The sequence below is a fragment of the Amblyomma americanum genome, chromosome 10, assembly GCF_052857255.1.
Source record: "Amblyomma americanum isolate KBUSLIRL-KWMA chromosome 10, ASM5285725v1, whole genome shotgun sequence".
In the NCBI taxonomy this organism is placed as follows: domain Eukaryota; kingdom Metazoa; phylum Arthropoda; class Arachnida; order Ixodida; family Ixodidae; genus Amblyomma; species Amblyomma americanum.
Window position 1 is genome coordinate 38,099,941 of NC_135506.1, and position 17,829 is coordinate 38,117,769.

A 17,829-nucleotide genomic window follows, 5' to 3' on the forward strand; every position below is an offset into this window, starting at 1 on the left:
TCGTCGGACTATTCCTTGCTATTTTGGTAACTTAATAATGGGCGCCAATAGACGAATAAATTTTGGTCGGCAAAAACCAGCTCGGAGAATTTTCACTAGGGCAATACCATACAAAATACTTTTACAGAAAATCGGCGATGGTTCAGCTCAATGCCTGCGTCATTTCACGTGGAATGACCCAGATTACAGGCAAAAGCAGGCATCGCTATAAGTCATCATGGCGAGTTGATAGTTTTCTGTACTTTCAAGGCAACGCAAAGAGGATACACTTACATTACAATGCAGCATGCCCATACAGTCAGTCCAGTAGCCGTCAGTATGCGGATTGCCCGTAGTGACTTCTGGCGGTAGAGCGATGGAAAAGCTGCGCAATTCAGCTTGCAAACTTAAATTTCTTATTTTCATTTATTGGAGCAATTATCAGGAATGTGTTCGGTTCCTCAAAATACCTGTTACATACAGTAGCAAAAAGTTGAAGATTGGTCGATGAAAACGTGAAAACGTTTACTGGTTAAAATAAACCTAGCCTGTTTTCATATCGTGTCTGTGGAAGTTTGTTCACTGCGTCTATATACTCTGGCTATATCTTTTGACGAAAGCATATTTTGTGCTGCTGGACGGGGCTAACACAGTGTTACATGTTCCTTCCTGACCAAGTAATCGCTTACTTCTCTCAAATAAAGACGTCAAGCTCCCAACTGCGCCTTGTCTTTCCTCTTGTTACTGCCACCGACGTTTACTTTTGCTTGCTTTCTCTTGGTTTTGGAAGGTGAGTTTGTTATCACTAGGCATGTACCACTATCACTAAGCACACCCGTGAGCTCTAAACGTTTAACAAAAGCGACGCATGCCCGCATGTTCAAGCAATAAACTGAATCTAGAATTGAAATAGAACCACTGTTTTGCAAGAAACTCTTTGCACACTGCCCGTGCCGAAGAGTGCCTATATTATCTAGCACACTGTTGCACAAACATTTTAAAGAGGTTATATTCTAGACTTAAGGAAAATTCATTACAAGTGATTGTCGCTCCCATAATGACGATCTGCTCTCTACTTAGTGATGCCGGAAGGTGTTCGTGGGAATCGAAAAAAGTGCACAGAATCGCCAAGGGCACGCCTTTAAAGGACTGAATAGTGCTACGCTATTATCATGAACGTGAGCAGCTGGATGTAGCGTCTTTAGCACATACCCCGAAGTAACCGGAAGACCAGCAATAAATCAGCCACTCACTTGAAACGCAGTGCTTGTACCAGAGAGTGGAAGATGCTTCCCACTGGGCCGGGGAGAACGTACCCGCCATTGGCACCACTGGCCACAACAGTGCGAGGGCTGTACTGCGAGTGATGTGTACGCAAACAACTATGACATCGTACAGGCTAGTGCTCTTAGAACTTCAAAGTACAGATCACAAGCGGTGCTGGCATATTGATAATGGAATGGCGGAAAGGCGGCGGTCGCGTGGAGTTCTTTAAAAGGTTGATTCATTAACTACGTTTGAATGCTCCAAGACAGCAATTGAAAGTTTGAGCTTTGTTACGTTCAGTTGATGGTAAAAGCGCGGGACGTAAGTAGAATCAAAAGGAGCCCTGCGGAGGCAACCGTTAACCGTTTTCTTACGCTCATGGTTTTCAGCTCCTTAGTTCATTTGTGAAATAAGTGGTTCCGTACATTGACCTCATAACGCTCCTTGAGAGGGCGACCAGTTTTCAATGCCTACTGGCTTCACAATGTCGTTTGGAAGGGTGCTCTCAGGCTTTTATTTGCATTCAAAACACAATTTATACGTGAAAAGTCTTTATTTTTCGTAATAGTTCTACTGATACATTTTTGAAATGCTTTCTTAGCTTTTTCTATCAACCCCTACAACAGTCCTCCACAAGACTGGGTGTATAGAAGGCTAGCAGATAGGTGTCATGGTTACGTGGGTAATTAGGCAACATCAATTTAGTGATATTTAAATTATAGACCTTATTATTTCCTAAGCTACAATAGCCCTCAATAAGGTATTCCTGGAGCTCTGGCTCAGCCTACAAAACTTTCCGAAACTTTCCACGTTCATTCATGAATTCGGAATAAATTGTGTAACTATAATCTAAACCAGGGCATTAGGACAGTCCTGAATGCCTTGCTCATTATGGGACCTCAGGGTTTGGCGAACGCGTAGCGAAAGTCGCACATATCTGCTCCGCGTCGAGAGGCGTGTGTCGCAGACAGCTAGTCGAGCTGCGCACTCAAGGTATTGTACAAATCACGTGGTCTTGATATTTCATTTCCTGGCGAAGAACGCGTCTACGTCTTCGCGGAGCCATTACTGCCCATCGAACGAAGGAGGTAGACGGACGGTGACGTACGGGAAAATTTTTATCTAGTCTTTGGGCAGCTCCACGTACCTCAAGCAAAACGGAATCAACCGTAGTACCATGAACTTCGAGTATTAAAATTTGATATTCGTAGGAAAAAAAATCACGTTTATGACGTGGTAATGTCTTGAATATCGAACTATGCCCAAAACTCGAACTAACCCTCTCTAGCACTGCGATTAAATTGCATCTCGTATGTACACTTTGCAACCTAGGAAATACTTACGGGCATGATGGAAACTCTTAAAAGGTGGTCGTACATATTGGCGCTCAATGTGCAGGGGAAAATTATGAAGCGACCACTTGTCCCCTACTATTGCACCCTTGTGAATAGAGAAACGCTGCTTCACATTCAAGGTAGAAGAGCCTCATTGGCTGATGGAAGTGTTTTGCGGTGGTCGGGAAATGCGCAGTATGAAGGAAGTCAAGGCTGGCAGCCAGGCCGTAAAGGAGCGGTTGGCACTTCGGTAATGCCTGGATACCGCCCATTAAGTTTGCACTGCCGAATCAGAGGCCACCAGTGTTGCCCCTCACTTCGAACTTAATCCTTTCAGCCCCTCTATGACGCAAAGAGTTTGACCAATTCGAGGCGAGTCCCTCTGCCACTCTGCTTCTACAGGTCACGAGAAAAAGTGGCGATAAGTGTGAACAAGCTGGCTCGTTCTTGATGGCATTCATTACATGTCAGTCCTAACTCAAAGCTTACTCATCCTATAAGAGTTCCAAGTTGTGGCCGCGGTATGCAAGTTTTATGCTAAGTAGAAGCGCGTACGGAGGCTTGAACATTATCGTGATCCTAAGCATGGGAGATTGCAGGCGTCCTACAGGAGCTAGGGTTGCCAAATGAGAGCCAAATCGATCCTCACCTGTCGCAAGAGAATGCTACAAAGTGGGTTCGGTATCTCTTATTTCTCTTCATAGCAGGACCATTGGCGCCACCTGAAGAATATTCTTGTCGTTGTTTTTTTTTCGTGCCGGATTAGAAGAGTATGTCGAAATCTATCAACGAACGTATAGCGATTAGAAGGGAAACTACGCTCAGGTACACAAGGACAGGCTTCGTCCAGAGGAACCCATGAATAAAATGGCTTTCTCTAGGGAAGCCTGCAGGGTACTCTGTCTGCTGTCGCCACAGGCCACCCGTATTTACCCTCTTTCTGGTAACTTTTGATGACGAAGCTGTGCACGTTTATATGCGCAGGAAATCTTAGTGAATCTTACTGTTCAATATGCTCGTCTCCGGAGTTTCTTTTAGGCGAATTCATCTTTTGCTAGCACTGCAGTACTGGGGCCATACTACCCGGCTTTGTCTTCTGGCATTCATAATTGAGCGCGCTGTGTAGATTGTTTTGAGCACATGCTCGTGTGGAAATAAACGTAGGGATCCAGTATAGGCCTACCTTATTGAGAGCAAGGAATGACGTATTATATTCCTCTGCACTGCTATCATTTAGAACAGTGTGTCAGAGCTCACTGTTGCATACCCAGAAAGTCTGGAAAGCACATCCTTTTTTTATGGAAGTAATTGGAGGCTACAATTTTTTCGCATATATTAGAATTGCACAATAATGTTAATATATCCGCAGATCCCTCTTCGGTGTGCTTGTAGAGGTCTACTAAAAATTCTCAAGAACTCAACTCATTGGTATTTTGTGGGAGGGCAGGAAAATCTTTAAAAACAAGACTTCCCTACGCATTCCCGTCAATACTTAAAAAGAGTATGCTACAGTACTATATAGTAGCTCAAAATTAAAAGAGGTGTCCGAGAAAGCTTGAGTTGGTTTAAAATAAAAGATTATCCTCTCGTCAAACTATCTTTTGCCTTGTGATCTCAGCTTGAATACATCGTTCCCAGACAGCGTAGGCTTCGACTATAAACTCCATGCACTCGTCAGTGGCGGTGCAGTGCGGCGCCTCACTCAGCGCTACCGGGGCCGGGACAGCGATACAGGAAAAATGAACAGGTTGGTCGGCGCTGAATTTTGTATTTCACGAGCGCAGGGTTTTTCTGCGTTGCTTCGTGTGCGTTTCTTTTCAATCTCGCAAGTATATTTTTATCTACTTTAGACTTTTCAAGGCCATAGATCGTTGCGCTAATCGCACTGTTCTTGAGGCTGCACTGAGTCAAAACTAGTGGTTTACTAGTTTTTCTGTGGTAATTATGGTGCTAAATAGTTCATGGTTTTCGACAAAAGGAACTGGCGCTGTAACTGTGTCACTTTGGTGTGTACACCGGAACCGCGCCGTGAGGAAAGAGAGGAAGGCGGGAGTGAAAGAAAATGGATCGAAAGGTTCGTCGTTGTGCAGGGCTGCGGAAAAATTCTGACCACCTGGGGATTGTTAACATGCACTGACATCGCACAGAATACGGGCGTCTTTTGTGTTCCGTCTCAATCGACACGATGATGCAAGCAGGCCTCGTGTACTAATCAGACAATAGGAACTGACCCCCCCCCCCTGTTCGAACCGTGCCGCCCTCTACACAGACGCCACTTGATGACCGTCAGTCAAAGGGTTTGTCACGGTCGAGTTCGAGCACTGCAGCGGAGGCGTGTCTGATGTCACAGCACTCGAGAACACGCTGCATCCCATATATGTTGGTACAATAGACATTCTTCTAAAGGTGTAGAGCACAAAATTGAAAACGCCTACAAACGATAAGATATGTCTTAAAGGCGTAGGCAGATGCCTTCTACAACTGACAGCCCAGGTGTTCAGTGCTGCATAATTTATTATGATTTTGAATATTGTCCAAGCAGCCGCTCAGCATTTCCACCAGAATCGAGTGACGTCAAGTTGCACTTTCACCAATTATTATAAAGTCACAAAACCCAGAGGTTGCTCACATGAATAACCAGTACTTGCCGGTGACGCTGACGTCATTATGAACGTGCTAGTTTTAGTTGGTCGATCTACTGTGATAACAAGGTGCCCTTCAGCGCTGGCACTGACTGAGACCAAAATTATTGGTAAAAATAGTATGTAATTAAGTACCAACGCAACACATTCTTCACATGAGATGTGAAGAATGTGTCGGGAGAGTATTTGGTGGTATTAAAATTTTGGGTGCTTTTCTGTCGCAAGATGACAAGGCAGAAACGTGTACTCTCAATTTGCTCTCTGTCAAAGTGCTCCACATCGACTTTAACATGCAGAATCCAGAACAAGGCCAGCACATCCAATTTACGCACTGTATTAGCCGTGTCAAAAAATGAACGGTCTTTTATAACACGTACTTTTTGTTTCGCTTGAATTTATGCGTTGCTTTGGCGAGTAAAAAAATTATAATCTAGTTTGTGTTTTGTGGCAAACATATTTCTGTGTCGGTTAGGATACTACCCAAGAAAGAACGCAGCAACACTAGGGTCAACACGAAGATATATGTCCAACACTTTTTCTGGTGTACGCCAGGGCAAGCCGCCACTCAGTGTGGGAATGAGCTGTGCAGGGCATGCCATTATACGCTGTAGAGTATGTCGAAATTTCGAAAACCGCAATTCAACGCAGAAGCGGTGGGGTAGATTTATGGAGCCTGCACGCTTTATCCTCAAACCATAAGGTCTTAAAGCAGTCTGAGCTAGCTAAGGTAGCTCTTCTTGTTTTGGTATTTTCCTGTGAATATTTCCGCTGCTGCAATCTGTTCCTTCTTTTAAAGGCGATCTCAAGTAAGAGTCATCTGTGCACTGACAGGTGCGTCTTGGGAAGCAGTAAAGAACATTTTCGAAAATAAGCAAGAAAAGGAATGCTGGCGGTTATTTTACCTGTCTTGGGTTAAGGACCCGCATAACTTAGCGTCCAAGGCTTTCCAAGGCTGGCGGCAAAATCAACGTTAAACAGACACCGCGACCTACTGCATCCAACTTTCTGTCTTGCTAAGATATAATTTGGTGGTTTTTTATGCGTTATGTTGTGTTTGTTTGCGTACATAAATACCAATTTTTGCAGAGAAAATTGCATTGAAAAAATGTCGAGTTTCGCCCCTATCAATTGCAATATGCTACGTAACTATCGAAGGCTGTCTGCGATTACATTTACGAATGGAATACCAGTTTAGCCTAGCCTGAGAGATCTCGTATAAAAAGATGTACTGGCGTTATCGTGGTTCGGTCTTGAGAAAATGGCCGGTGATGGAGACAACTGCAATTTATAGCTTATAAAACGACTTTTTCAGTGAATATACCTTCTTTGTGACCAGAAAGCAGTAGTTGCTCGACGCAGACCCATCTCTAAATAGCACATTCGATTCTGGCCGCGGCGGCTGCTACAGACCCGTGTAGTGTGCGATGTGAGTGCACGTTAAACAAGCCCAGGTTGTCGAAATTTAGACAGCCCTTCACCACGACATCTCTTGTAGCCTGAGTCGCTTCGGAACGTTAAGATCTAGGTAAACCAATCCAAATAGCACAAAGTGCATGCCCTCTAACCTGTCGTTTCGCGGTTACGTGTGTATATATATATATATATATATATTTATACACTCGCGGTATAACAGGACGTGCTACGTCCACCGCTATGGTCGAGGGTGGCGCTGGTGAACACTCTCAAGGTTCGCTTACGCGCAGTAAACATAAATACCCACGAAAGCAGCAGATTGGACAGCCGTCGCCGTAGCTCAGTTGGTAAGAGCACCGGACGCGATATTCGGAGGTCGTGGGTTCGGATCCCACCGGCGGTATGGTTGTTTTTTCTGCTGCTTTATAAGTAATTTTCTTTAAACCGATTGATTGGCACTACAAATAAAAAAAAGATTAGAAACATTCCCCTATGCCCCTTGGTTTCCGTGACTGTTGGCTTCCTTTATATATATATATATATATATATATATATATATATATATATATATATATATATATATATATATATATATATATATATATATATGGGACGACTTCTCCATCTTTATTGTTTCGCATAGTGATACAGAAAATTTTAATTCTAAGATCGATGAACCCCTAGGATAGGGCATACATAAAACACCTACGGAGTAATGCTGAAGTTAAGTAGAGCCCACTTATAAGAACCACGATAGTCACGCGGATTGCGCTTGTTGTACCCGGAGGCCGTATTAACTGTACTTCTCTTAATAAAGAAAAAGTATACATTTAGACACAAATCGCTGTTATGTGCCTCTATTGTCCAGATATCGTAAACGTTGTTTTAGTCGCATGTCAGTGACAGCTGCCACTCCCACGACAGATGCTTTTGCTAGGATAATTGGGAATGCGCAGGACATCTCAGTTGCGAATATTCCTCTTTATGTTGGCATACAGGATCCCCTAGGGCTATTTGGAGATACGTACGTGCATGAAAGTGCAAACTGCTTCCCACAGGCTCAAACCTTAAACATTCCAAAGCCCCCGGCAATTTATTGATTTTTATAGAATTTAGTTTCTCTTTGTGGCCCATTACTTGCACGTCAGTTAACCGTCACCACCTTTTACAGAGGAAAAGATCTGTCCTAAACACCATTCCTAGTAGTCTTGGGAGCCGCTTGCCAACTCAAACTCATGCAGATATTTCTACCGCTTTCTAATGCGCTCTCTATCGCATCGGCTGCATTCGATGCCTGCGAATTCTTGTAGAGATAAATCAGAGATATGTGTCGTATGGCAATTAAAAATATGAGAATAAAAATAAGTATATAAAAAAGCGAAAAAGTGGTAGGGTTATAACGTAGTTAATCCGAGGAAACATGTGAAATCATATGTGTTTATCGTTGTTGGGCTCTTGCATTTGCTCTGGTGGGTTGTCGGCACGTCTGGCGACAATATTAGAATCAGGTTAAGCACTGGTCGTGGTTAAACTTATATATGTTCGCTCTGCAAATGGAAGTGTATGAAGACGACGATGTGCAATGAACAGAACTATTGTGTGTTGCGCTTTAACACGAGGCGTGATCAGCTGCGGCGATAGCATAATGTTTTCGTGCAGTGGCCGGCGCAGCTTATCTGTTCGCGCCGCCCTGGGTTATACACTCAGTGGCGACATTATTCATTTCTGCACCCTCTAGGTCAGGCATGCCACAAGTTTGTGGGTTAAGTTTCACCCTGTCAATTAGTTCTTTCGCACTAAAATAAAATAGAACAAATTAAAGAACAATGTTCGTGTCTGAGAAGTGAGAAGCAAAGAAGACTTCAATCCGCTGATCGGACGCATTCACGCCCTGAAGGCGAATGTGAAGTGTGCCCCTAAAATTTTTAGCGTTGCCCCGACGACGCCTTACGGCCGTTGATGCGATGTACACGTTATGGTTTGGACAGTTTTTCATTACATTTTTGTCGCATGCAGTGAAGCTTATTTTTTACGGTGTGCTATAACATGCCAACCTCATCTTTCTTACAATGACTTGCCGCTATAATACCCCGCTTGAAAGCTAATAAATAGAGGGAGCATTTGAGTGAACATTAATTTTTACGCGGTTAGACTTCCTGCCATTTTGTGCTGGAAATAATGCATGTATGCATACATATTCTATTGTGACCCATGCTTTTTTCTTTCATGGCTTCCCACAGCGATGTCTCCAGTCCTTGGTTATTGGAACATAAGAGGCATGGTGCAGCCCATACGCAACCTGCTAGTGTACCAGGGCATCGAGTTCGAAGACAAGCGCTACAACTACGTTCCAGAGCCAGATTTCGACCGGGAAGAATGGTACGGGGAAAAGTTCTCCCTGGGCCTGAAGTTTCCCAACCTTCCGTACTATATCGACGACGACATCAAGATGATGCAGAGCGTCGCCATCATTCGCTATCTGGCTCGCCAGCACGACCTAGTTGCAAGGTACGTGGCGAAGTAGCTTGTGGTCATAACTTCTTACTGCCTCATCTAGACCGCGGATTGCGCCAGCGACAATTACAGGCTTTACACAAGATGTAGTCAAACCACAAGGCTCGACTGTCTTTGTTATTGGAGCAGGTAAAAGTCGAGCGCATTCCTTTGTAGTACAAAGACATCGCTTGTTTTATTTCACTTGGCGTAACTTTTATCTAAGCGGCTTTATTATTTTTCTGTGCTTTGACGTTGTGGACCAAACAGATGTAGAAAAATTTGTGATAGGTGTGAACGCGTTCCTGAAAGATTGCTATGCAAATCTGTAATTCTGCGCATTTGAGTGTTTCTTTTTTTAGCGAAGAGAATTGCACTTGTGTCTGTATATGTTTCCCTCCCTGAAATGACCCTCATGCAGACGGTTAACAGTATGAATAAATGAATAATCCATCCTTGAAGATAATATTTATATACAAATACTGTCGTTAGAATGGTGAAGCATAGCAGGATGAACATATCGCCAAGCAAAGAGGGACGCATACAGGAATGCACATATTTAGTATCACGTACAAATATTTAAGCAAAATGGCCGAAATGTTAATTTGTCACATAACTAGAAAGTCCATGAATAAAATGATTAATAAGAAAATCCCACTGAGACCCATTCCACTTATTCCACTGCTGAATTGTGGATGCAAAAAAACAATAAGGACTAAGGCAGTATTTAAAGCCATTCACATATCGTTATATTGCATGATGTAGAGTGGCTATCACGCCAGTTAGTTTATGCTCAAGAGCAGATAGACATAGAGGAGATGCAAGCTGTGATGACGGTATTTTTATTTACGGGCCTTTTGAGTGTGATGAAAACGTTGTCTCATTGCCCTGTGCACCTGCGATCTAACTTATAAGTATTCATCATTGTTAGGCATAAACCACGGTGGTACCCCTGGTATAAACATCGATTGCTTTCTTGTTACGGGAAGAATGCGTAAGGAAGAGAACCAAAGCGCATTCATGTACTAGTCGCATTAAGGATTTGTGCGCTTTTAACATGCCTTTTTTGTCCACAGTTTTAATGTCAAACCTAAACATATTAGAGTTGACCGAGGTCTGCAAAAGATAATACCCATATGGCTTTACAATTCTAGGCTACTTTTGAACTTGGCGCTAAGAAAACGGAACCCGTTACGAGCTCATAACATTGACCTTTAGAATGATGTGTGCATTGGAATTGAATCTCTATTTCTGTTAAAAAATAGTAGTCGTTTCCGCAAACTTCTTTTTTTATCAATTATAGCTCCCCTCCGAAAACTTGGGAAAATGTTGTTTAGAAGCAGTTGCTCCTTGAGGTTAGCTATACGTAGTATAACGATAGAGTACTTTGACCAGCCTGCCATCATGTTTTCACTACATTTATCAATAAACCTGATGGCGTCCTTATCAAAGGTAATAAACTGAAGCAAAACCAGAAATAGCAGAAATAAAATAAATTTTGTGCTCTTGATGACTGAGCTATCTATTTAAGGAGCTTGTTACGGCACATATGTCGAAAGCTTTCTCAACGTCGATAAAGGTGGCCCCAATCTGATGGGCCTAATGGGATTCTGATTCCTGGAATTGCGATCGTGACATATACAGCCGGATCATAATATATAGAACATATATTTGTGCTCGTGTTAATGACACAATTTTGAGATAAGGATGATCGCCATACAGGACAAGGACATTTGTTGCATTGTTTTATTCAAAGCACATAGACGTTATGGCAGCCATTATTCCTACACAAATCATCATTTCTTTCCGGTAATGCTTTGATGACAGCTAAAAACCGGCTTCTGCTTCGGGTCCTCTCATCGCGTCAGGAACCCTGCTTTTTAGAGCGAAGGCTCTACTTCCCGACAAAAGCAGTAGAAACCGGGCCACTGCTGAAGACTTTGCCTTGGCTTTGAATGAATGAATTAAAGAAATATTGCCGTGACTTCACTGGCCACGGCATAATCCACCCATGGCCACGGCCATCAGCTTCTTTGGGGACTGCACGAGAGCCCTTTGAGGCCAGCGCAGCCTATCACGATTCCTGTTGAGCAGAAACACACTATCGCGCTGTCTATTGCACGTCGTCGTCTTCACTTGCATCTGAGGCGCTGACAGATCAGAGCAGATTAACCTAGAACTCAGTTTAACCTGAACCTAATGTCGCAAAGACGTGCCGTCGACCCAGCAAATGAAAACTATGAGCCAACCAGGCTAAAGATATGCTTTCGCACTTCTACTCTGTTTAACTACGTTTGACATTGTAATAATTTAACTGGTTAGGAGTTATTCTTTTGTTGTGATTCATATTTATGCAACTGCTGCCTCCTCTTGCCTTCTGACACTACAATAACTTGACTGATTGTAATCTTGTGTTCGGGCAGTGTCCTGTATTCTGTGGTACTTACGATTTTAATTTCATATAATGCCCTGTTCACAATACTTCTGTTTTCAGCGCGTAAATAAAGGTGCAATGTGTTTTTTCAACGGCTTTTGTAGTTTAGAGATTGAAATGTTTCTCGCAAGGAGGCAAGGCCTTGTCAGGCGTACATGAAACGCCTTTTGTCTCGTCTTCCTTGGAAGAATATTCCCCTTTCAAACTTTCTTGCTCATGATGTGTACCTGCTTTCTAGCAAAAATAAAGTAAACTCTGAATTCCGAAAACGTTACCATGTGTTTCTCTTTTTTCATGTACCTGCGTCTCCCTTTGCACCTTTCCACCGCGTGTGCTTTCTTGTGCAGGGACGAAGAAGAAACGCAGGAGTTGGACCAGCTGGAGCAGCACGTGCGTGACTTGGCGTGGAACCTGATTATGGCGGTCGCGTCGCCCAACTACGACGAGACTCGCCCCAAGTACGAACGGAGGATGGAGGGCATCCTTCAGCCCTGGGAAGAGCAGCTGCAGGAGAAGCTGTGGGTCCTCGGAGAGAGGCTCACATACGTGGAGTTCCTTCTCTACGAGGCCCTAGACTGGAACTACGAGCTGAATGCGAACGCGTTCGAGGGTTTTCAAATATTGACGGCTTACTTGAAGCCATTTGAGGAGCTACCAAACGTCGAGGAGTACCTCAACTCCGACAGATACAGCAAATATCCGATCCTGGGACCAATGATTCAATGGGGCTTCGAGAAGGAGTAGTTGCGACTGGCTTGCATGTGGCCTTTTTCGCTCTCCTTTACGTAAATGTGCATAACTGTCGTTGAAATATATTTTGGCGCAAGCCTATGGGTGCAGAAAAGTTGTTACTCTGATCTTTCTGGTTATGTAAGTATGAAAAGTCTTGCTACAAAAAAACAATAACTATGTCGCGGCATAGTTATTCGCACCAGCTAATAGATATTCTTCCTTAAATAAGTTTGTTTTCTATTAAGAATGGGTTAACTCTTTGCAAACTACCCTTCTTTGTTGTGCCTTGTCACTTCAGACTTTTGACCCACGAGATTTAGCACTATCGAAGCTACGCTAAGTTATTTCACTAAACAAACAACGGGAGTTGCTTTCTTCTAACGTAACTTGTTTAACGGCCTCACGATGCAAATTGTAAATTAAAACGGTATTCAGAGAACATAGACCAGTTCCTTAGGGGGCTTGAGAAATAAGCATAGGCATGTCTGAGAAGTGTCGCCTTCTCTCCTGATTTGGAACCGCACTCGGCATATCAACATAGAGTAAAGCCAAGAAGAGAAAGCAAAAGGAAAGTACAGAAAGTAATTCACAACATGAATGCAAAGCCATGGACAAAGCAACAAGCTTAGAACAACCGCACACAGGCAGAAGGGGAGCAGGATAATAGCGGTGGTTAATGATTACCAGCACAGAACTTTTACAGCGATGAAGCAGTGTGCTAAATACCTAGGCTAACTTTCTCACGCATTTTGTGCCTCAGGGGATAAATTTATTGGTGCTGTGCTGCGATCTCTGGAGATCATAACTACATTCCTGGTTTCCTCGACCGCGAAGCACGATACATCACGATTAGTTTACTTGCTTGCTTCCTTAAATGGTGCCTTTATGTTGATGCAGCCACAATAAAAGCAATTGGTGTGCAGACGTCTCAGGGAATTTTCTTCCGTGCATTCGTCCAAATGCAGAAGCGATTGGAAGGAAGAAAATTTGTTAGAAGCTGACAGATAGAAAACCTCGCATTGCGTATCCTATGTAAAAATTAAAAATTCTGTGGAAATAATGTCCCTGTGCGATAAATTCAGCGATTGCCTGTCTCAGGTATTTGAGGATCGTATCTGCTTTCGCTGATGCTAAGTTTGTGTTAGATCAGGGTCGGCTAGTCCACATGCCTCCGTCTGACGTCTTTGCTGCTATACAGCCACGCCGATGCTTGCTTAGACCACGAAGCCTAAAAGCTTCATGTTGCCGCTGTCGACGGTCCATCTTACTTTTTATCAATATTTTCTACTACTCATGAACCGACTTCTCATTTGCCTTGTTTTTATTTTCTTTTCGCTTGGATGAGCGGCGGGTTATAAAGTGTAGCAACTGAGGGTAAATACCTGACGAGAAGGGAAAAATGTCTGCCATTGTGGATGACTGAGCTCCCAACCCCATATATGTGGCTTAAACAGATCATTTTGTTCGTTTATTTGATTCCTATAAAACAAACAAACAGAAAGACCTTTCGAAGAATGTTGTTTTTTTCAGTGGCAAAGCTTTTTCTCTTCTTCGCAAGACCGCTTTTAGTTTAAAGTTACTCAAATGCATCGACAGTGGGTCGTGCCACAACAAAGGGACAAATTGCAAACTTCTACGTGATGAACGCAAATATCTAGCGTGAAGTGACGTACTTGTTGGTTAATCAGCAGTTGCAGTGTAACTAGAGAGAGACTGGGAATCTTTGCCGACCCGCCGGGAATTCCGCTCCTTCTTCGTGAAAGAAGAAACACTAGCTGGCCGCTTCTTGCTCGTGCCGTTTGGTGGGCGTGTCAGCTCAGCTTTGCTTGTGCGTTCAATAACCTGCGTAAGGCTTTACTGCTGCGAAGAACGACCTTATCTGCGTCCCAGATTCCTGCCTGCCTTGCTTGGTGTCCGATCCGGACCAAGGGACAAAGCTATCACCATGGAAGCGAGTGCGTACAAGTCATCCTTCTGCTTGTAGCGCCAAACCCGCCGCCGTGTTTCAGTTGCTATGGCGTTCGCCTGTTGAGCCAACAACGTGGGACCAAAACGCCGCCACAGCGGCAGCATAGCGAGGAATCCAGGACTTAAAAGAGCCCGTGTACGGCGCGACCGATCTAAATGTGCGGATCATTGACAGGAGTTGGGGGGATCAGGCTTCGCAGAAGAAAATAATTCCTGTGCGTTCGCGGAAAGCATGTCAGTGAAAAGAACTGAATCTTGAGGGGATATGTCTGCTCCATTAAAAGGGAAAACATCAGTTGACGGACAGGTGTGTCAACGCAGAAACTTTTTTTTTCGCGCCTTTCCGCGTCGATCTTTCTGTCGTCCGTATTTTTCTGTCGCGCTTTAGCAACCATGAATTCACATCCCACCAACTGTTGCCCTTGAGTGCATGTTGAGGAACCCCGGATGGCCGAAAGTATTTCGAAGCCCTCCGTTACAGCTGATCTTGAGGCATGCCTGCACCTTTGGCTGCACTTGAGCATACCTTTCACTGCCGCCAGGGTTGTTTTTTTATTTAGATGCGACCGTTAAATGCGTAGCATTTGCACTGATACGTGGTAGGAATAGTCTGAAGATTTCATATTTGCAACAATTTCGCCCGCAAAATGCCGCCGCGTTGGCTCAGTAGTTATGGCGATCGGCTGCTGACCCGACTGATGCGAGTCCAATCCTGCCCACGGCGGCCGAATTTCGATGGAGGTGAAATTCTAAAGGCGCGTGTGCTATGCAATGTCAGTGCATGTTAATGATAACCAGGAGGTAGAAATTTTCGGTGCCCTTCACTACGGCTTCCATCATAGCCTGAGCCACTTTGGGACGTTAAACTCCCCTACACCATGAAGCATGAACCTGACCAACAAAGACATTCCAGTAGCACGACAATAAGAAAACAGCGAGAATTATAGTTTTTCATGGCAGTGTTATCCGGTTAACCTCCATCCTTATGGTTTCCTCCTTTGTTGAAATCTTTATTTGTGCTGCTGGAATTACAAGGTCCATTGATAGTGACCGCAATGATGATAGTCAGCAGGACCGCTCAATTAAGTCTTTGCTTTCCAATAACCAACCTCGGAGTAGTCTATTAAGCCCAGTAAATCTAAAAGTGCAGTCTGGTGCTTCGCAGAAGTACCGACTGTGGTTGTGCAAGGGCTAAGGCTTTCCGCTACCGAACGTAAGATAGAACGATCGAATGCTAGACCTGGCTGCCTCACCTCGCTAAAGCGTGCATGTTTTGCACTATGTGAGTGCATCTTCAAGCAGTCCAAGCGAAATGTGTGTCATATTCTACGCTATACGGCTTTATTAATAGCCTAGGTCCAGTGTGTGGACGTTACTTTTTGATCCTATGGCAAAATATACCTTCCTAATAGAAGCTGCGTCTTTTTTCTGTTAACGAATTTGCCAAGAACATATACGGTGGCTGCCACAACAATCTTTTATGATGAGAGGTACACTCACATCACCATTAGAATGCAGTTCACAGTAGTTCTTCGTTTGTGTGAGCACAAAAGTTGTGAAGAGAAAAGCCTAGAAGTGATAACTATATCGAATCTCTACCAAATACCCCCCCCAAGTCTCGATAGTGCTCATGCTAGACTGTCGCAAACGTATCCGACGACGATATATTCCCTCGCGCAAGCATTTGACACAGTACTTCAGTGTTTAAAGGCCCGACATTCGAAGAAAGAAGGATGCCTTCCGCGGTGGCTCTATGTATCTAGGAGCGAGCGTAAGGTTTGGGCAAAGAAAAAGTAAGTGAACTATCGAAAATCACTGGTGCGGCCGTCATAATTGGTGGTTCTGAACCAACCAATGATGAGCGCAGCACCAGTGGTTTTCGACCAGCACATCTTCACACAAAAATGTTGCACCAAAAACTCGTTCCACAATTCGCCAGTCAATCTTCTGTGACACGCCCAGAGCGTTCATACAACCTGCAGGAACGGGATTTCCATGCATTCTATGAAGCGTACGAACAAGGTTCACTGCGTGGTCCCTATAACTTAAGCTGAACCATTTTCGTTAGCCTCCATGTTCTTGCCCATCGGTGAGTGCCGTTAAGACACAGCTGCTGTAAACTTTTCTCTTGAGGGGTACTGGTAAACTGCCATTCATTTATAAGAGAGCCTTTCATATGCGCTCCACCCCATTCTTATTCCTCTACTTAATTCCTTCTCGTGATCCAGATCAGCTGTCACTGCCTGTCATAAGTAGACGTTAAGGACAACGCAGCGAGCAATAAAAAGAAAGGTGATAGCTGTAACGTTCAGATACCGGAAGCGGGCAGAGTGGGTTAGAGAACAAACGCGGGTTAATGATATCCTAGTCGAAATCAAGGGGAAGAAATGAACTTGGGCAGTGCATGCAATGCGAAGGCATGATAACCGCTGGTGTTTAAGGGTAACAGAGCAGGAGGCAAGCGTATCAGGGTGCGGCAGAAAGTTTGGTGGACGGATGAGATTAAGAAGTTGGTGGGGATACGGTGGACGCAGGTGGCAAAGGACAGAGTTAATTGGAGAAACATGGGAGGGGACTTTGCCCTGCAGTCATTGCAGTCAGGCGGATGATGATGATTACTACGCTTCTGGTTTCTGCACTTTGCTAATTCCCTTTTGTGGGCAATAGTATATCGCATTCAGTAGCCGGCACGCTATGGCGGATGTTTGAAGAGTAGGCACTTGCCTTTTCCGGTTAAGGGGACAGGGTAGGTCCTATTTTTGCCATGCATTTTAGGCTATGTTCGTGACCCTTTTTCTCTTGATCTGCTGGGGTTAGAACATTAACCTTGGTGGCATTGTAATTTAGCAATGTTAGGTAGTGTTACTGAGCTAGGATAATTTATTTTTAAATGTTAGGTTTTTTGTTATCTTTTTTTTACTGGACCCACCAAATTTTAGAGCCATAATCTGCAGTAAATAGCCTGTAAATAAAAATCTTCTGCAATAATATTTATAATCCTAGTTCAGTAGACTATCTGTAATGTTTGCTCAATGTCTGTAAAATATTGTCTCCCTTGCGCCTGTAGTTTCTTAAAAAAAGGGTCAAATGCAGCAAAATTTGGTGTTTTGAGATAACTGGCTTTGAAGTGGAAGAAAGAGCTTTATTGCAATATAGGACTATAGGAACAAATTCTCACGCATTTTTTCAATAGCCACCAGCCTGGTAGTCCCCTCCATCATCAACACTTCTTTTCTGCGCTAGCTGCCTTGTTTTCCGGGCCTCCTTAGTGACCAGTCGTGTAGCCCTCTCTGCAAAGTACAGTCGCCGCCGGTCAGCTTCGCGCAACCACTGGACTGTAAACCGTCCTGGAGAAATTCCGAATGACCTCAGAATCTCGGCTCGAGCAATGCTGCCATCATTGAAAGTTAGCACAGCATCCATTGTCGCTATTTTCAGCGTGTTGAGACCAAGAAAGACATTTTTCGGAGCATGCTCCCATACAACGTTGTTGAACGCCTCATTCGCGTTATGTGTTTTTCCGTGGAGACATTTCCGGAGAAGCTCAGGCTTTGAGAGCTGCTGAAAC

At 44.0% G+C, this 17,829-nt stretch overlaps 1 protein-coding gene and 1 long non-coding RNA gene across 3 annotated transcripts in view; one reads left to right on the top strand and one right to left on the bottom strand.

Moving 5' to 3' along the window:
* The window catches only part of LOC144107736 (uncharacterized), a 360,923-nt gene that overhangs the window by 43,398 nt on the left and 299,696 nt on the right, over positions 1-17,829 (bottom strand). The gene's annotated exons all lie outside the window — the stretch shown is intronic.
* Positions 8,877-12,352, top strand: LOC144107174 (glutathione S-transferase Mu 1-like). Its single transcript, XM_077640172.1, has 2 exons — positions 8,877-9,142; positions 11,909-12,352. The coding sequence occupies exons 1-2, from the start codon at positions 8,877-8,879 to the stop codon at positions 12,303-12,305; spliced, it is 663 nt and encodes a 220-aa protein (XP_077496298.1). The 3' UTR covers positions 12,306-12,352.